The sequence below is a fragment of the Topomyia yanbarensis genome, chromosome 1 (genome assembly GCF_030247195.1).
Source record: "Topomyia yanbarensis strain Yona2022 chromosome 1, ASM3024719v1, whole genome shotgun sequence".
Classification (NCBI taxonomy): domain Eukaryota; kingdom Metazoa; phylum Arthropoda; class Insecta; order Diptera; family Culicidae; genus Topomyia; species Topomyia yanbarensis.
This window is the reverse complement of record NC_080670.1, coordinates 50313217-50328680: the sequence shown is the minus strand read 5'-3', so window position 1 is coordinate 50328680 and position 15464 is coordinate 50313217. Positions and strand designations below refer to the sequence as shown.

The window sequence follows — 15464 nt, the reverse complement described above, 5'->3', positions numbered from 1 at the left end:
GTATATGTGGAAAAAAATGTAACCTTTGTTAATCAGAGATGGCTGGATCGATTTGCACAAATGAAATGAAAAATTTCAAAATCAAATTTGTATTTTTGATGCCAAATGACTTTAAAATGCATGAAACATTGAGATGTTTGACAAAAATTGACTTTTTTGGACTTTGGTACATTTTTGCCTTTCTAATATAGAAAGGTTATGCAATCACTCTAAAAATCGTCAATCATACCGGCCCGGAGGGAGTATGCAGTGAGGGGTTGCTACTTTAAAATTAAAACTAGTTTAAAATTTCTTAACAAGTTGAAAATGTTCGGCAGGGCCTGGACCTTCCGGATCTTTCTCCATGATCCGCCGCTGGTTTCAAGCGATGTTTCAGTATCACATAGTATCTCAAGATCGTGGCTGTCGATCCGTTGTATGTATGTGCAAATCGTACTGAACATGTAATATTCATTTCCACCATTGTATTGAACATAACCCGCCATGGAATCGTAGTCTGGACAAATGAGAAAAGCACAATTGCACCCACCTAAAACAGGTTTTTTTGGAATGCGTCGAGTTGAGACGAAAACGTAATATGATTAATAACGAGGATAACACTTTCCGAATGTAGAGAGAAATTTATGAAAAATGACGATTTCCATTCGACTCTAGCAGGTTCTGATCGATTTTGATGAGCATTTGATTTTTGTTGTATGACCAATTATATGTATAGGTCAAACGTTCAAAAACAGTAATTTAAGGTTAAGATAGCATCATTTTGAAACCGCCAATTTTGGGGGTTTAGTATCTTCAATGAGTTTTACAAACGTTAAACAGCGCATCATTCGATAAAATAATTTTGACGGTATATCGTCCAAGAAGTATTTATGGTGAATTTTCTCAGGTTAATATTCATGATTATAATAAAGTCTCAACAAATTCGCTAAAGACAACACGAACTCTGTTAATATTTTCTGAAAAATTAATTCTGCATAATTTTAAAACTTCAAAAATTACGGTTTCGGAATTATGCCGTTTGGACAGTATGATCGATTTTCACCAAACCGAATTTCTGGCAAGCAAGTAGAAACAAAGTCGTTCTACACTCGTTCACAAGAAACTTCTTCGAATGCTGAATATCTATTATAATACATTGAAACCCCGATTTTATCAGCCAAATATGAACATATCTTTGATGGGCTCTAGCAGACGAACAAGACTGAATTGGAGTAAATCCTTTCTTGCGCATGTTTTCCTTATCATGAAGATGGAAATATGTAAAAATAAAAAGTTCATCATAATCAGAAATAGTTATCAGACTACATCAAGGGACGGGAAGAATATTTTAACAGCTTCAGTTTATTATAAAGAAAAAAAAATGCCCGATTTAGTCAATGTCCCCATTTTGTCAGCCTAAAATACACCATGAGATAGATAAAAATGGGTCTTTATTGTATGTATTATTTCACATTAATAGGTACATTTCATTTTTGGGGATTTTTTATTGCATCGAACTACAACAATTTTTAGGTAGCTTTCAAGGGGTTATTTTATAGACTTCTTCCAAAATTTGGCGAACTTATTCCAATTCGTATACCAATTAATTGGTATACTTAAGGGTTTATATGTTGCAGATGGAGAAAATACTGAAACTTTCAGCTTTTTTCCTACACAATATTACGTAAGCTTATTAAACAATTTTTCCTAATAAGTTTGTGAAAATTAAAAACTATTTGAAATTTTTTAATAGTTTTATTTTTTATTTAACCGTGATTTTTTAATAAATAGTGACCATCGCTTCACAACGTAGTCTATTTTTCATGGCTTGCGGTGAGCACGATCTCTCGAATTGCTGAACTGAAAATGATGGAAGAGAAATTAATTTGTAGTATTCTTTACAGATTTAACTCGCCGCGCAGATAGCTCTGAATTAGACCCGCTGGTGCCCTAAGACGATTTCGCTAGGTTTTCAGAGCACTGTGCACCCAGTGCATTAACGCAAGTGACGAAAGGTTATCGAAAAGTTTCGTGAAAATGAAAATTCCAGTAATGATGATGATTTTCCCAAATGGTTCGTTTTCGAGAGGTTTTTATTTGTTCTTTGGCATTAGGATTAGCGATAATAATTCAAATCAAGGATACTACTGGGAAGTCACCTTTAGAAAAAGTCGAAGTCGAAGTAAAATTTGGAACTATGCACGCATGCACTTCAGAGATAGCGTGATATCAGGATCTGCGATTCCATTTCAACGCTTTTTTGTGAAAAGGGCGATACTTACAAATATAAACATAAGGCTTTTTTCATACATGCGAATGAGGGCTTTGAAACGCAACAAATTAACCTAAAAATTGGGATTCTACGATATTGCTTTCTTAAACTACAGCAAAAAATACAACGGACGAAACTGTATTTTTGTTTGATTATTTAAAGTATCGCCCTCCACGCTCCATGCAAACAAACAGGGCGATACTTTTTTTGCTAGCAGTTTAGAGACGAAACTGTTATTTTCGTATTTTTTTCGGATTATCAAGCTGATACCAGCTGTAAATAGTAACAATGATCGCTATTGAAAAAACCCGGACGAAATCGGTGGTGTAAAACGGTAGTTATTGTAAAAAACGTAAGGGCGATACTTTAATGCTGATAGGTGGGACCGAAAATGTAAACAATCGCCAAAGGGGCGATACTATAATTTTGTCAATTTCAATAGCAAAAACAAATTTTAATTTAATAATTTCAAATACTTTATGAAGTTTTGGGTTTCGATCACTGAATCATGTAATCTAGAATATAAAACACTGGAAATATTCACTGTTGATTTTCTTTGAATGGTGTCACTGCTAGTAGTTTTCAAGAAAAAGCGTTGATTTCTTAGTTCTCAGTCGCGTTGGAAATTTGAGTAAAGTATAAACTTCAAATCGATTCAAAAAAAAAATTCGAATTTTTTGGCTCAGTACAATATATAACCCCTTTAGGAAAATTCAGTTTTCCTACCACAATTTAGATATTTTATTAACAGAGCATTAACAATAATTCGTTGGTATGTCTATTTTATGGGCCATTTTTCGCTTTCCCATTGATTTGGTTTGAGATTTCTAGCACTGATGTTGTCCTATGCTGATTTGAGCGATTCTCTGAGTCCTGCCACTATCCCATGTAGTATGTGTTATCAAAAACATCGCGATGCATCAAGATCTAAATGTTCTCAAACGATACAATATCCGAAGAGAGTGATAAGAGTTATAAGAAATGTCTCATCACACTGTTAGGTGGATTAAAAGCGTTTTACAAATACCAAACCAATACCATATTGAATACCTCCACTGCGTGAATTTTATTATTGGAAGGTAGAAAAATGTTTCATTATTATTCAGGTATTATAATGACTCGTTTCATTATCAAATAGTTATTTGTAGAACATGTCTGTGTTATTTTTTTTGGTATTTTACCTCTTATGTAGAGCTCATTAATACCATATTGTGGTAAACAGTCGTTGGTATTGATACCTAAATTTAGTATTCCGCAGTTATTTTCTTCTGCTCGGGTTACTTTCAAAGAGTAATGTAACTAATGTTCATGATATCAGCAGTTTTATCATGGTATTCGTAAATTATTTTCGCCTTATCGTGATCTATTATTTTTTGGTTACTTTCTACTTTTACTGAATCATAAAAATGTGACTGATTCGCGATATCTTGTTCTGTGAACTATATCATGCACACTATTTGGGGTTCTCAGTGCAGTTTTCGTTTTCTGTCCGGACATCAAAATACCTTATTAAATGAATATTGATGTTCGAGGTCGTAATAGTTTTTTTTATATATACTGCTCGTGCCTATTACTGGTCGCTAGCATCTGGACATTTCATGAAAAAGTGCATGGAACAAAAATGATTCCACGAATAATACTCCAAATTTTGTGAAAGAGTTAAAAATGTTTCATGAAACTGTAAATGATATCTTCTAAGTATCGCCAGCACGCAAAATAGCTTGTAAATCATGTACTAGGAATCATGAACCAGTTCACGCAAACATGAAAAATTATTTTATGATTTCGTGAACTTTTTCACGAAAACGAATGGTAAGTTGATTATTATACTAGCTTTCATGAACCAGTTAACGAATACATGAATAATATTATTCAACAAATATATTAGGAATCATGAACGAGTTTACGAATACATGAATAATATTTGATGATTTTCTGAAATATTTCAGGAGTACACATATTGGATCGTGGCTAAAATATTAGAGATCAAGAATTAGTTCACGGGGATTGAGAGGATTCATGAACAAGATTCCGAATTTCGTGAAATAGTTCACGAGAATATTTTGATTTTATGAACTCATGTTCCTATATCTATGAAAATCATCATAAGTCAATCATTGGTTTTATGAATAATGTTCATAAAGTTGTAAACTAGTTCGCGTACTGAAACTGTCCCTAATTGAACTCGGAATGTATGATATGGCTTCAATATTGTTTCTTTCACTACATGCAACGAAGCTTCTTGCATTTTTTGCACATTGCCAAAATTTTTGCAATTTTTAGCTATCGATTACATAATTCAATTCAAGGGGACAAACAAAAACGGCATAACAGATCAACAAATGTATAGGGAGATAACTTTTCAGAAGTTTACACCGTCGTCGCGTTCTCCCTCATAATCTACCAATTTCACAAAATGATTGTTTTTCTAATACCCGTCATCGAACGGGTATTTATGTTGCCCCTTATCGATGTTACCCTATAAGTTACAACAGACAATAATTGAATATTAAACATCCAAGTTTTACACTACGAAAATTCCAATGCACAAAAATGAAGCCTTTAAAAGCTATTAAAAATTGTAATTTCACATTTGCACTTACTGCTCCAGATTTGGCTATAAACGATCATGCAAATCAGCTGCCATTGTATATGATAGTCGACAAGCGGAACTCGCATCATCACCATGTAGACAAACGGTTGGTTTCCACTACACTAGGCTGACAGCCGGTGTGGGGGGCATGTAGGGGAAAAATCACTGCACACTTGTTGCTAATCGAATTTGACTTCCATTTCCCTTTATCTGCTCCCTCCGCCATCACAGTAACCGATTCGATTTTATCAACTTCCGGGCGATGGAGCTTTTCCTCATATTTGCTGTTTCACTGGACCGACGCTCTTTAATGATAAGTTAAGGCAAATATTCACTCAATGCCCAGTTGAAATCAGTTGATCTAATATCGATAAACGGCTAGATCGAAACGAACTCTAAGCTATCATAAATCACTAGGCACCACTTCTATTACTTAACTATATAACTGAACACATAATTGATCCGAACCGCAGGAAGCCACCATAAGTGTGCAATCCTACTACGAATAAACGCACGTGCAAAATCAAGCAGCTCGGGAAACGGAAAGGTTCAACAGGCAGCAGGAAGCGTCACTGAAAGAACACACACGGTTCAAGATTCCGCGGTAATCTCGATACAGTCCACTTCGCGCCACGGCAGGAATCAAACTGAACCGAGTAGTGCAGGACGAGCAAGAGCAAACAAAACGGCCAGTGCTGGCTGGCCGATAAATGCATTCCGAAGTATAGCTTTACGTGAGTAGGGTATGTGGTGCTATTATGGACTCTGTTCGTTTTGCACGTTTCATTTGGAAATCGAGTATGTAGTCGGGATATTTCTTTATAAAGTTAGAGTCCCTTTGTAACTGTAGGACAATGCACAGTGGTTAGGTTTGAAACAGATAGTGAACCAAAGTCAAAGTTTTGAGTTCTAAAATCAAAATTAGTTCACTAAAGTCAATATTTGTGATCTTAAAACATTAAAAATATACATTTAATGTTCATTAGGGTAGTTCACAAATACTTACTTTGTTGAAACTGTCCTTAGAATTCCTGTATATTAATTTACGTGCACTGAATCGTATTTGATACTAATATGTACTAGCTAAGAAAAACATTTCTAACTCATTAGGGTGACTCAATCATAACTATTTTGTTGCGAAGCTTCATTGTTTCTTTGAAGAATTTTTTGTACGCTGAATTCTTATTCTAGTTATAAAAAATACTAGAAATATACTTTAGTCATTATTAGGGTCCCTCAAAAGTAAATATTTAATCTTTACGAGTCAAATGATTTTTTAATAGTAATTACTGTAGGCTGAATTTATTTTCAATGTTGAAACGAATTGATTTACATCTCATTATGGTGTTCTGGGATGCCATTATACAGCCAGATGTCTTGGCAGTTTCTAGATAAAAGTCAAATCTTTGCCAGATTTTTATGTTTTAGAAGCTGCAACATACACATTTTGGAAATTTGGGTAATAATGTCCCAAATTTTACCAAAATTGATTGATGCACATTCAATGAAAACTAAAATATATGCAAAATTTCGATGACTTTGAGGTCGCTGCTGTCAAGTGCCAGATTTTGCCAGACATTTTTAGTTGAACTACCAGATTTTATTTGAAAAATAGTGGCAACCCTGATGGTGTTTCTAAAGTTATTATTTAGTTTTCAGAGGTGATAACGATGTATTAAAAACCAATTTACTGATCATTTTGAAATTTTCACCAGTTGCACCTTATTATATCAGCTAAATATTTTTAATTGAATGACTGGTTCAATTTTTTCCCACCGCAAAACTCAATTTGTGCTCCGCATGAAAAATTAGTTGGTAGTAATGGGTTAAGATGAATCAGTACAATACAAAACAGTTTTATCAAATGACCAGAACTCATCTGTGTTCACTCAATTTAACAGTTAGTTACGTAGTTTCTGATAATGATATATAGCAGTAAATATTTTCAATCTATTAAAGGTTGGAAATATTTGCCGAACTTTAAGCAATGTTATTTGAAAGTTGTGCATGTATTCGCGGCCTTAATCTAACTATAAAGTGATTATTCAAATTTAATATCAAAGATAACCACGCGTCTACATTGACAGTTTTTTTGTAAATTTTTACTGCTTATCGCAAGGTTTCGTCAAACTAGCATCGACTCATTTTAAAGAGAAAATTAAAAGTTTTGAAATGAGTGTAGTGCGATTGCGAGCATTCGCGGGCGTCATTGTTGCTTATGCATTAGAAGCTCGAATTCGATAAAAGTTTATGACAATAGTTTATTTAGGGTTCATCCATAAATGACGTAGTATTTTTTGGGCGATTTTGAAACCCTTCGAATCATTTCGTCACAAAGTTCCAAATCCCCACCCCCCCCCCCCCCCCCATCCTGGATAATGCCATAGCTTTATAACAATCCCCTTCTTATTTCTCTTTTTTTATAGAAATACACACACAAAAAAATAATGAAATTTAAACGACATGTAAATCAAAACGAATGTAAACATCCAAAGATTGAATCAAAACTTTGATTGAAAATTACGTTAAAATCAATGCACTCAATTAGAGCACCGAAAATCATACAATTTTACACTTTCATTCGTGTAATATTACATGTCAGTCATTTTACAGCAATAAGCGTGTAAAAAATACATGGAAGTGCATTGGTTTTCCGTCTGAAGAAACTATAATTTTCAGAAAGCACAACAAGTCGTTGGGATTTTTGGTGGAACTTAATTTTACATTTATATTCATACTCCAAATATGTGCATGAAAATAAACTTAAAATTACAAAATATTTTTTTCTGTGCATGTATTGCTGCTGGCATTTACATTTATTTATTTTCGTCAAACATATGTAGACTACATAGAATATTATTGCAATATTTGCTTATATACTATACATTATTTCTACCATTAAGTTGGTTCAGAGACTATATTCTGAAAGCGAACTGTTTGTTCGAGTTTCGTTAAATATGATTCGAGCCATTTCAAGAGTTTATTTTCCATGCCATATTTTTGCAGTTTGAAGAGTAATAAAGGGATGTCAATACGGTCGAATGCTTTACTAAAGTCTGTGTAGAGAGTTTCCACATGGTTGCCATTGTCCATTGCATTTACAGTGAATGTTACAAAATCTAATAGGTTTGATGTTGTTGAGCGGCCTTTACAAAAGCCATCCTGTTTGTTTGACATTTGATTTTTGATTTGCTGGAATATTTTGTCATTTACTAATTTTTCAAATAATTTTGGAATGCATGAGGTAACGGCAATACCTCGATGGTTTCGAATGTCTGATTTAGTGCCTGATTTGAAAATTAGCACTAAAAAGGATGATTTCCATATTTCTGGGAATGTTCCATTTTTCAGTGACATGTTGAAAATACGGTGTAATGGTAGAGTAAGTTCTTTTGCTAGGTTTTTTAAAAATATTGGGGCAATTCCGTCAGATCCAGGTCTTTTTGATGCGTCTAGGTGTTTTAGTGCAGTCGTGTTCAGATAATTCGTGGACGGAAATGTCAATTGAAAATTCAGGTATAAATGAATAGTAGTCGCGGTCGCGGTATGTTTCGGAATGTGAAGTATACAATTCTTGAAAAAAATTCCAAATAAATTGCAAATTTCAGTACTGTTATTTCCTACATGTTCGTCAAAATGCATTTGGGATGGAAAATTGCTACTTTTCAATTTCGTTTTCAGACATATTGTAAATTACAAAAGAGGTAAAATATTTGAAAAGTCATATTCAACTAATACAGAGCACTCGATTCAACTCTGTAATCAAGGCTTGAAGATATATAAACAAATTTAAATAAATGGGGGGGGGGGGGGTTTCTATTATTTCTGTACTTATTATTATGAAGGTGCACAACTCAATTTACATTTTTCTAATTCAAAGAATGCTACGTAGCTTTGCTTGGACCCTACCTCCACATCGTCACATATCGTCGCAAAATATCAAGTCTTCCCTACCTCTTTGAATGCTATGTCATTTATGAATGAAGCCTTATCTAAACAATAATTAAACTAGCTAGGGACTTATTTTCGATGATCTTAGGGTCTTTTTAATCATATATATACATATATATATATATATATATATATATATATATATATATATATATATATATATATATATATATATATATATATATATATATATATATATATATATATATATATATATATATATATATATATATATATATATATATATATATATATATATATATATATATATATATATATATATATATATATATATATATATATATATATATATATATATATATATATATATATATATATATATATATATATATATATATATATATATATATATATATATATATATATATATATATATATATATATATATATATATATATATATATATATATATATATATATATATATATATATATATATATATATATATATATATCAACCGTTTCTTCGAAAAATGACAATAAACTGATGTAGTTTCTATGATCTAATTCGGCATAGAAAATTTCAGTTAAACCCTCCAAAAAGCTGTAAAACATTTCGTCCAAATCACCTAATATGTGTTAAAACATGTAATCGATATCCACTCAAAATAATAAACAAATAAATCTCATAGCGGGTGTACACTCAATTTCGGAGTTGACATAAAAATTATATTCACTGCCAGAAAGATACATCGCACAGTGGGACAGGAAGCTTTGTTTTTACAGCGAAAAGAACCTGTCTGTGTATGCAATCTGACTGTTTAAAGTATTCGGTAAAATAAATATACGAATGGAGTTTCAACTTCGAGCGATACATCATTTTTACTATTACCATATAGGTACCACAAAGTCGAAGAAACTCCATTCGTATATTCAAACATTACAGTCTAGAAGAAAATTTGGCCATAGTTTGACAACCATGACTTTGATCTAGATCAGTTATATTTTTTGATAGAAGCGCCAGCAAATTCTGTTTTGTTTAATTCGTTTATTAGTCACGGTTCAAAGCGTGAGCTTCACGGAGCCGTTGCTTTTTTGTATAATTATAAATTTATAAAAAAGAGAGTCTATCCGATCCCGTACGCGTGACTTGCCCTTGCGCGCGGAGATCTTCTTTCGTGGCGAGGAAATATTTGCTTCCTCGCAAACTGTATCTTGGGGGTCATTTATATATTTCTCGTCGTCGTACACGTCCATGTCATTATCGCGCTCACGTTCAGGTGTTCTTCCTAACTTCTTTCCCTTACGCGTCACGATCGTGAACCCTCTGATGGAATTAGCTGTTGAGTTTGTGGTACTTGACGCAGGTTTTGCAGGTTGAACTGCAGCCAAAAATTTGCCATCCATTTGTGGTTTGGGAATGCCATTAGAGACTGGGTGTTGACAGTTCTTTCCGTAGATGAACTGATGAACTTTCCTCAGCAGTTTATGAGCAGAGTTGTCCGTCTGTTCACAGTATTTTCCTGTTCGTCTTTCTGTTCTGTATAATATTTATTTATATAGGCCTTCGACTATTAATCGCACAGACTTTCTTATCAACTAATCCTAATACTAAAAGTACATCTTGCAACATGGTACTGCGGTACTACCACATAGTGTTTTGTGCTGTAGGGTAAAGTACGAGGGAATGAGTTGGTCTACCCACATTCTCACCACAAAAACATCATATAAAATACCCGGACGATAGTTTCTCCATGTGTGTTCCATAATTGATTCCACTTCTTCGAAATATGACATGAATCTTTGTAGTCACTTTGCAGGTAAGAGGAGCCAGATCATGTATCTTAACTTCCATGTTTTCATTATCCATTATCTATGGGGAGCTTGATTTGAACGTTGTCACGAACTAGCACTTGTTTTAAGTTGTGCTGCGAAATGAATCGTTTCGCCTGAGTCAATTTGTTGAACGCTATATACACACCGATTTCCTGACATGCTCGTTCTGAATAACGGTGACTTCCGATAACTGAAGCAGCATTTTCACCACTTAGCGAATATTTCACATCTCGCATACTCAGTCTCATGCGAAAAGATCGGTAGTCATTGGCCACCCTGTCAGCCCGAAGAACAACGTTTTGTTGGTAAGACGCAGTCATCTTGATTGATCACCACGCAAGAATAAAAGTAACGTCTCCTTTGTTCTGCAGACAACGTACACCAGATAAAAGTAACTGTTTGCGTTGGTCTGGTTGGAATCAGAAATTACACTGGGTATCGCGTCCGATGTCTTTGTTGGTTGGGAATAGACTGTCTTAAGCAAAGTTGATTGTTTTCATAATTCAAATATATTTTCGGAAGGCACTTATGCTCCCAAAAGTATGTAGATGGCATTGTATAGTAATCCATGAATACTATGTACCTCCCTTTCCGAAAAGTGAAAAACTTTCATAGCGATTTTCAAACCACTCCTGCGTGGCAAACAACTTTATGATTTTGTGAAACAAATACATTGACCAACATTCTAAGCATTTTTGGTCAAATTGACCACGCACTGGGGTATTCCGGCAACGTGGTTCCTCCGGTAGAAAGTGACGTTTTTTGACTGGTTGCCAAAGTTTTTTTTTTTATTTCGATTATAGAGGTTTTAACCTTAAATTCATTCGCCTCTTCGGGTTAGAAAAATCTCTTACGAAAAACTTCTAACCCTGTGCGGAACGGGACTCGAACCCAGGTGCGCTGCGTACAAGCCAATCGATTTGCCAACTACGCTATGCCCACGCTTTTTGGTTGCCAAAGTCTTTCGGCACTACAAATTTCATGATTTTGCAAAAAACAAGTTTTTGGTCCAATTGGCACAACCTACGATGCTCCAGGCACCTGGTGCTTCCGACAAAAAGGAAACATTAAACGCGTTTTTTTTTAAAAAGGGCCAATAAGCATGCTGTCAAAATCCACTTTGAGAGGAAATTCTAGCCAAACGATTAATCGCAGATTAAAAATCGAGCTACGGTTTGTCTGGAATTTTCTCTCAAAGTGAATTTTGACAGCATGCTTATTGGCCGTTTACGAAAAAAACACGCGAGATTTGGACCCTGTCTTGCGGCATGTCAAACTTCATTTGGCGAAACGAGTACGCTAAAGAACATTTTGAGGGGTTTTGGTCTAATAGGCCACACTCCGGGATATTATGAGAGCCTGATCCCTCTGACAAAGAGGACAATTTTCGACCGATTGTAAAACGCGTCTTGCGGGGTATTAAATTTCATGATTTTGCAAAACCAGTGCACTGGAGAACATTTTGAGAGTTTTGGCCAAATTAGACACACCCCGGGTTACTTCAGGAACCTGGTTCCTCCGACAAAAATGACATTTTTCCACAGGTTGCAAATCCCGTTTTTCGGCAATTTAAACTTCATCAACAAGCACACTAGAGAACATTTTAAAAAATTTTGGTCGAATTGACACAACATTCCGGGAACCTGGTTCCTTCGGCAAAGAGGACACTTTTTTACCTTTTTCTTCGTATTTCGTCAATTTTTGACCGATTTGGATAAAACCGGCCATTAAAGATCTGGAATTGAACCTAGTAGCGCTCAAAGCCGTTTATCAGTTCCGTGCCTAATTAATACGATTTGCTATGGGATATATTCGGCATCCCAATGGGGTGACGGACGAGTTTTGAAGAACCATCGCATAAATTTAAGTATTTTTTTGCATATGCTGCATATGCATATGTAGATTGCATAGGATGGTATTACAATATTTACTTATATACTATACATTATTTCTACGGTTCTAGTTCAAATTTAATTTGTTTTCTGGACATGGAAAGGTCAATTATTTCACAATTTTTATTATAATGACGCATCATTCTATTGTCGGGGCTAATTTTAGCATAGTTTGTCCTAAAAGATTGTTTTTGAAATAAATTACGAGTTCGTAGTTGACGGCAAGGTACATATAATTTTATTTGCGAAAGTAATGATGTGGATTGTACACGTTGAGAAATAATGTCGTTGATGAAGCAAAGCATGGTAAATTTGCGGCGTTCTTTGAGTGTTTGTATATGGATTATTTCACGTGAAGTGATAAAAAAGATGAAAACTTGAAATCGATCATCACACATTTAAACCATTTTTACAGTAATCGTTCATCTAGGGCCAATATACAGAATTACAAATTTTGGTGTCTATTGAATCACCCCTAGCTCTATGGGAGCACCCCCCGTTTTGACGAATTGCTAAAACCCCTTAATTTTCTTGCGATTATATCTCCGGTTCTATCTACTCTAGAATCAATCCGCAAGATGTTTTTGGAAGGAAATTGTACAAAGAGTCTAGTTTTTAGTGGCAGTGCTGCCAACTGCGCTATTTTTCCAGGCAAAATCAAAAGTTAATTTTTCTGGCTGTGCATATATTTTATTTTGAAAATTTCATCGTGTTTCTCAGACATGTTTTCATAAAACACACCTAAAATCTCAATATAATTTGAGCCAACCCCGATATACTTCGTTTTGAAAGAAAAAAAACTCGCATTTTTTCATAAAAAATTCCATTTTTATCGACAAATTTTAAGGAAATTCTCAAATGGTCATAAAAACCCACACTGATCTGCTAGAGGCAAAACAAAAACGTAGTTTTTCATCATTTCTCGTATACTTGACGATAAATTATGTGTAAATTCAGTATTCTAGTTGGATTTTTGTCATTGTGCGCTTGCGATTTTATAGAAGAAATTGGTGTTTTTTTGTTTCAAAACGGTGTATCTAAAGATAGGCTCAAATTATATTGAGATTACTGGTGTTTATTTACCAATTTGGGGGTGTACCCATGGCCCGAGAGGTGGTTCAATTTGACACGAAAACTTAGATTTTGATATATTGACCACAACTCCAAATTCAGAAATTGGTTCAATTTCGTGAGGGTCGATTACACGTGGTTTGATCACTCCGCGCGGAATGACCCATATTAATGAGCATGCAACGTGCTTTATACGATGGAAGAGGAAGTGCAGTTTAGTTTACGAAGTGCGAACAAAAGAATTTGTGTTTTTGACTGATTCGATGCGTTCTTCGTACAGGACAGTATATTCTAAAATTGGGCTGTCATATGTATTGTATGATGATTTTATTGTGTAAGGGTCCTCAAAATTAAAGCTGAAGCGTTTGGTAAAGCCCAGCATGCTATTTGTTTTATTTATTATGGTATTGTACTGTTCCACAAATGTGACCTTGGAGTCTAAGATTACGCCTAGATCTCGTACAATTTTGCATTTTTCTACAAGTTGGTTTCCTAAGTATATGTCTATGGGAATATTTGAAGTTTTTCTATTAAAGGGTATTGAGTTACATTTCTTCACGTTAAGTTGGACTAGACACCATGTGTGGAATAGATGATTTCAGTTCCAAAAAAACAGTGAGAACCGTCATCAATATGGATGTCATTTGAAAGGGGGTGCTCAGTAGAAAACAGAAATTAATGTTTGAAGCCATTTTGAGAATCAAGATACCGATTTTCCGTTACCACAAAACATTGAAAACCACTATCAGTAATGCGGATGGTCAGCAAAAGCCAGAATTGGTTATTTACGCCATTTTGGAACCCAAGATGGTGGCTTCCGGTAAATTTTCTATAACCTACTATGATCAATTTAAAAAAAAAAGAAAAAAATATGTGAAATCGCTAATATAGACAGTTTTCTCACCAATGAATTAAGTACCTCAAAACACTGTTTTGAACCACTGTGCACCGTAGCAAAAAAATATGATTTTGTAATGATTAAAGGGAAACTTCCAATTAATTAATTCCAATTAACAGCCTAAAGTGTATTCTACGATTCGTAGCATGTGCTGTTGTGAATATATCCATAGGATTATCATTGACAATGTAACCTCCAAAAGCTTTTCCTCTTTATTCAGCATAAACTTCAACCACAAAACGTACATAATGTCGCACAACATAATCTCATGCAACTACCAATCTAACGTAAAATCTTCTCTCGTTGCAGGTCTAGATTCGGTGATTGCCGACATCAAGAGCGGCCGTGTGACACTCCGACGCCGCAAACCGAACGTGCTGAACGAATTAGGTGATTCCAGTCCCAACACCGACTCAGCAAGCTCTCACACCTCTGCTTCGGCCGCCGGTAGCAGCAGGCGAAGTCAGCAGAGCTACAGTCAGATGGTAGCGAAAAATCCCGCCCTTCGCGAAATGTATGAAATTCTAGAGCGAATGAAGCGACGGAATCGCAAATCAAAGATCATTTTTGAATCCGACCTGGTGCTGTCGGCTGCTGGTGAAGACAAGATTGCTTCAGAGGGAGTGCTGTGTGGAGTAAAACAGATGGGTACTGATGTGTCCGGTCCTGCTGTGGTTGACGTTACGGATACTGGACGGAGAGGTGTTCGGACTGTGATTACCGGTGTCGTTGATGTTTAAATGATTGACGTTCATCATATATAGATAAATATGCGCAAATTACTAGAATTACACGGAAAGTGATTCAACTTAACATATTGCATTTTATACTTACTGATTCCGCTAGATCTAGAAGTTTTCCTGTTTACTTAGCTAATTTTAAAATTGTTGTTTTTAATGATAATAATGCCAATAAATAAGAACCATCACAAAAGAAAAACTCATTTATTAATTTGAAGAATCGTAATATATTTATGATTATTGGTCATGGAAAAAATTGCCGTTTTCGACCG

General features: G+C 34.7%; 2 protein-coding genes across 2 annotated transcripts in view; one reads left to right on the top strand and one right to left on the bottom strand.

The window, feature by feature from the left end:
• Positions 1 to 5432, bottom strand: part of LOC131677584 (protein Skeletor, isoforms B/C) — a 197695-nt gene extending 192263 nt beyond the window's left edge. The window contains exon 1 of the mRNA XM_058957475.1: positions 4855 to 5432. Within this exon, the coding sequence (XP_058813458.1) occupies positions 4855 to 4939 (85 nt within the window). The 5' untranslated portion in view covers positions 4940 to 5432. The remainder of the gene's footprint in view (positions 1 to 4854) is intronic.
• The window catches only part of LOC131677586 (shootin-1), a 42929-nt gene extending 27555 nt beyond the window's left edge, over positions 1 to 15374 (top strand). The window contains exon 7 of the mRNA XM_058957476.1: positions 14762 to 15374. Coding sequence (XP_058813459.1) covers positions 14762 to 15192 — 431 coding nt within the window. The 3' untranslated portion in view covers positions 15193 to 15374. The remainder of the gene's footprint in view (positions 1 to 14761) is intronic.
• Positions 15375 to 15464: the final 90 nt, after the last annotated feature.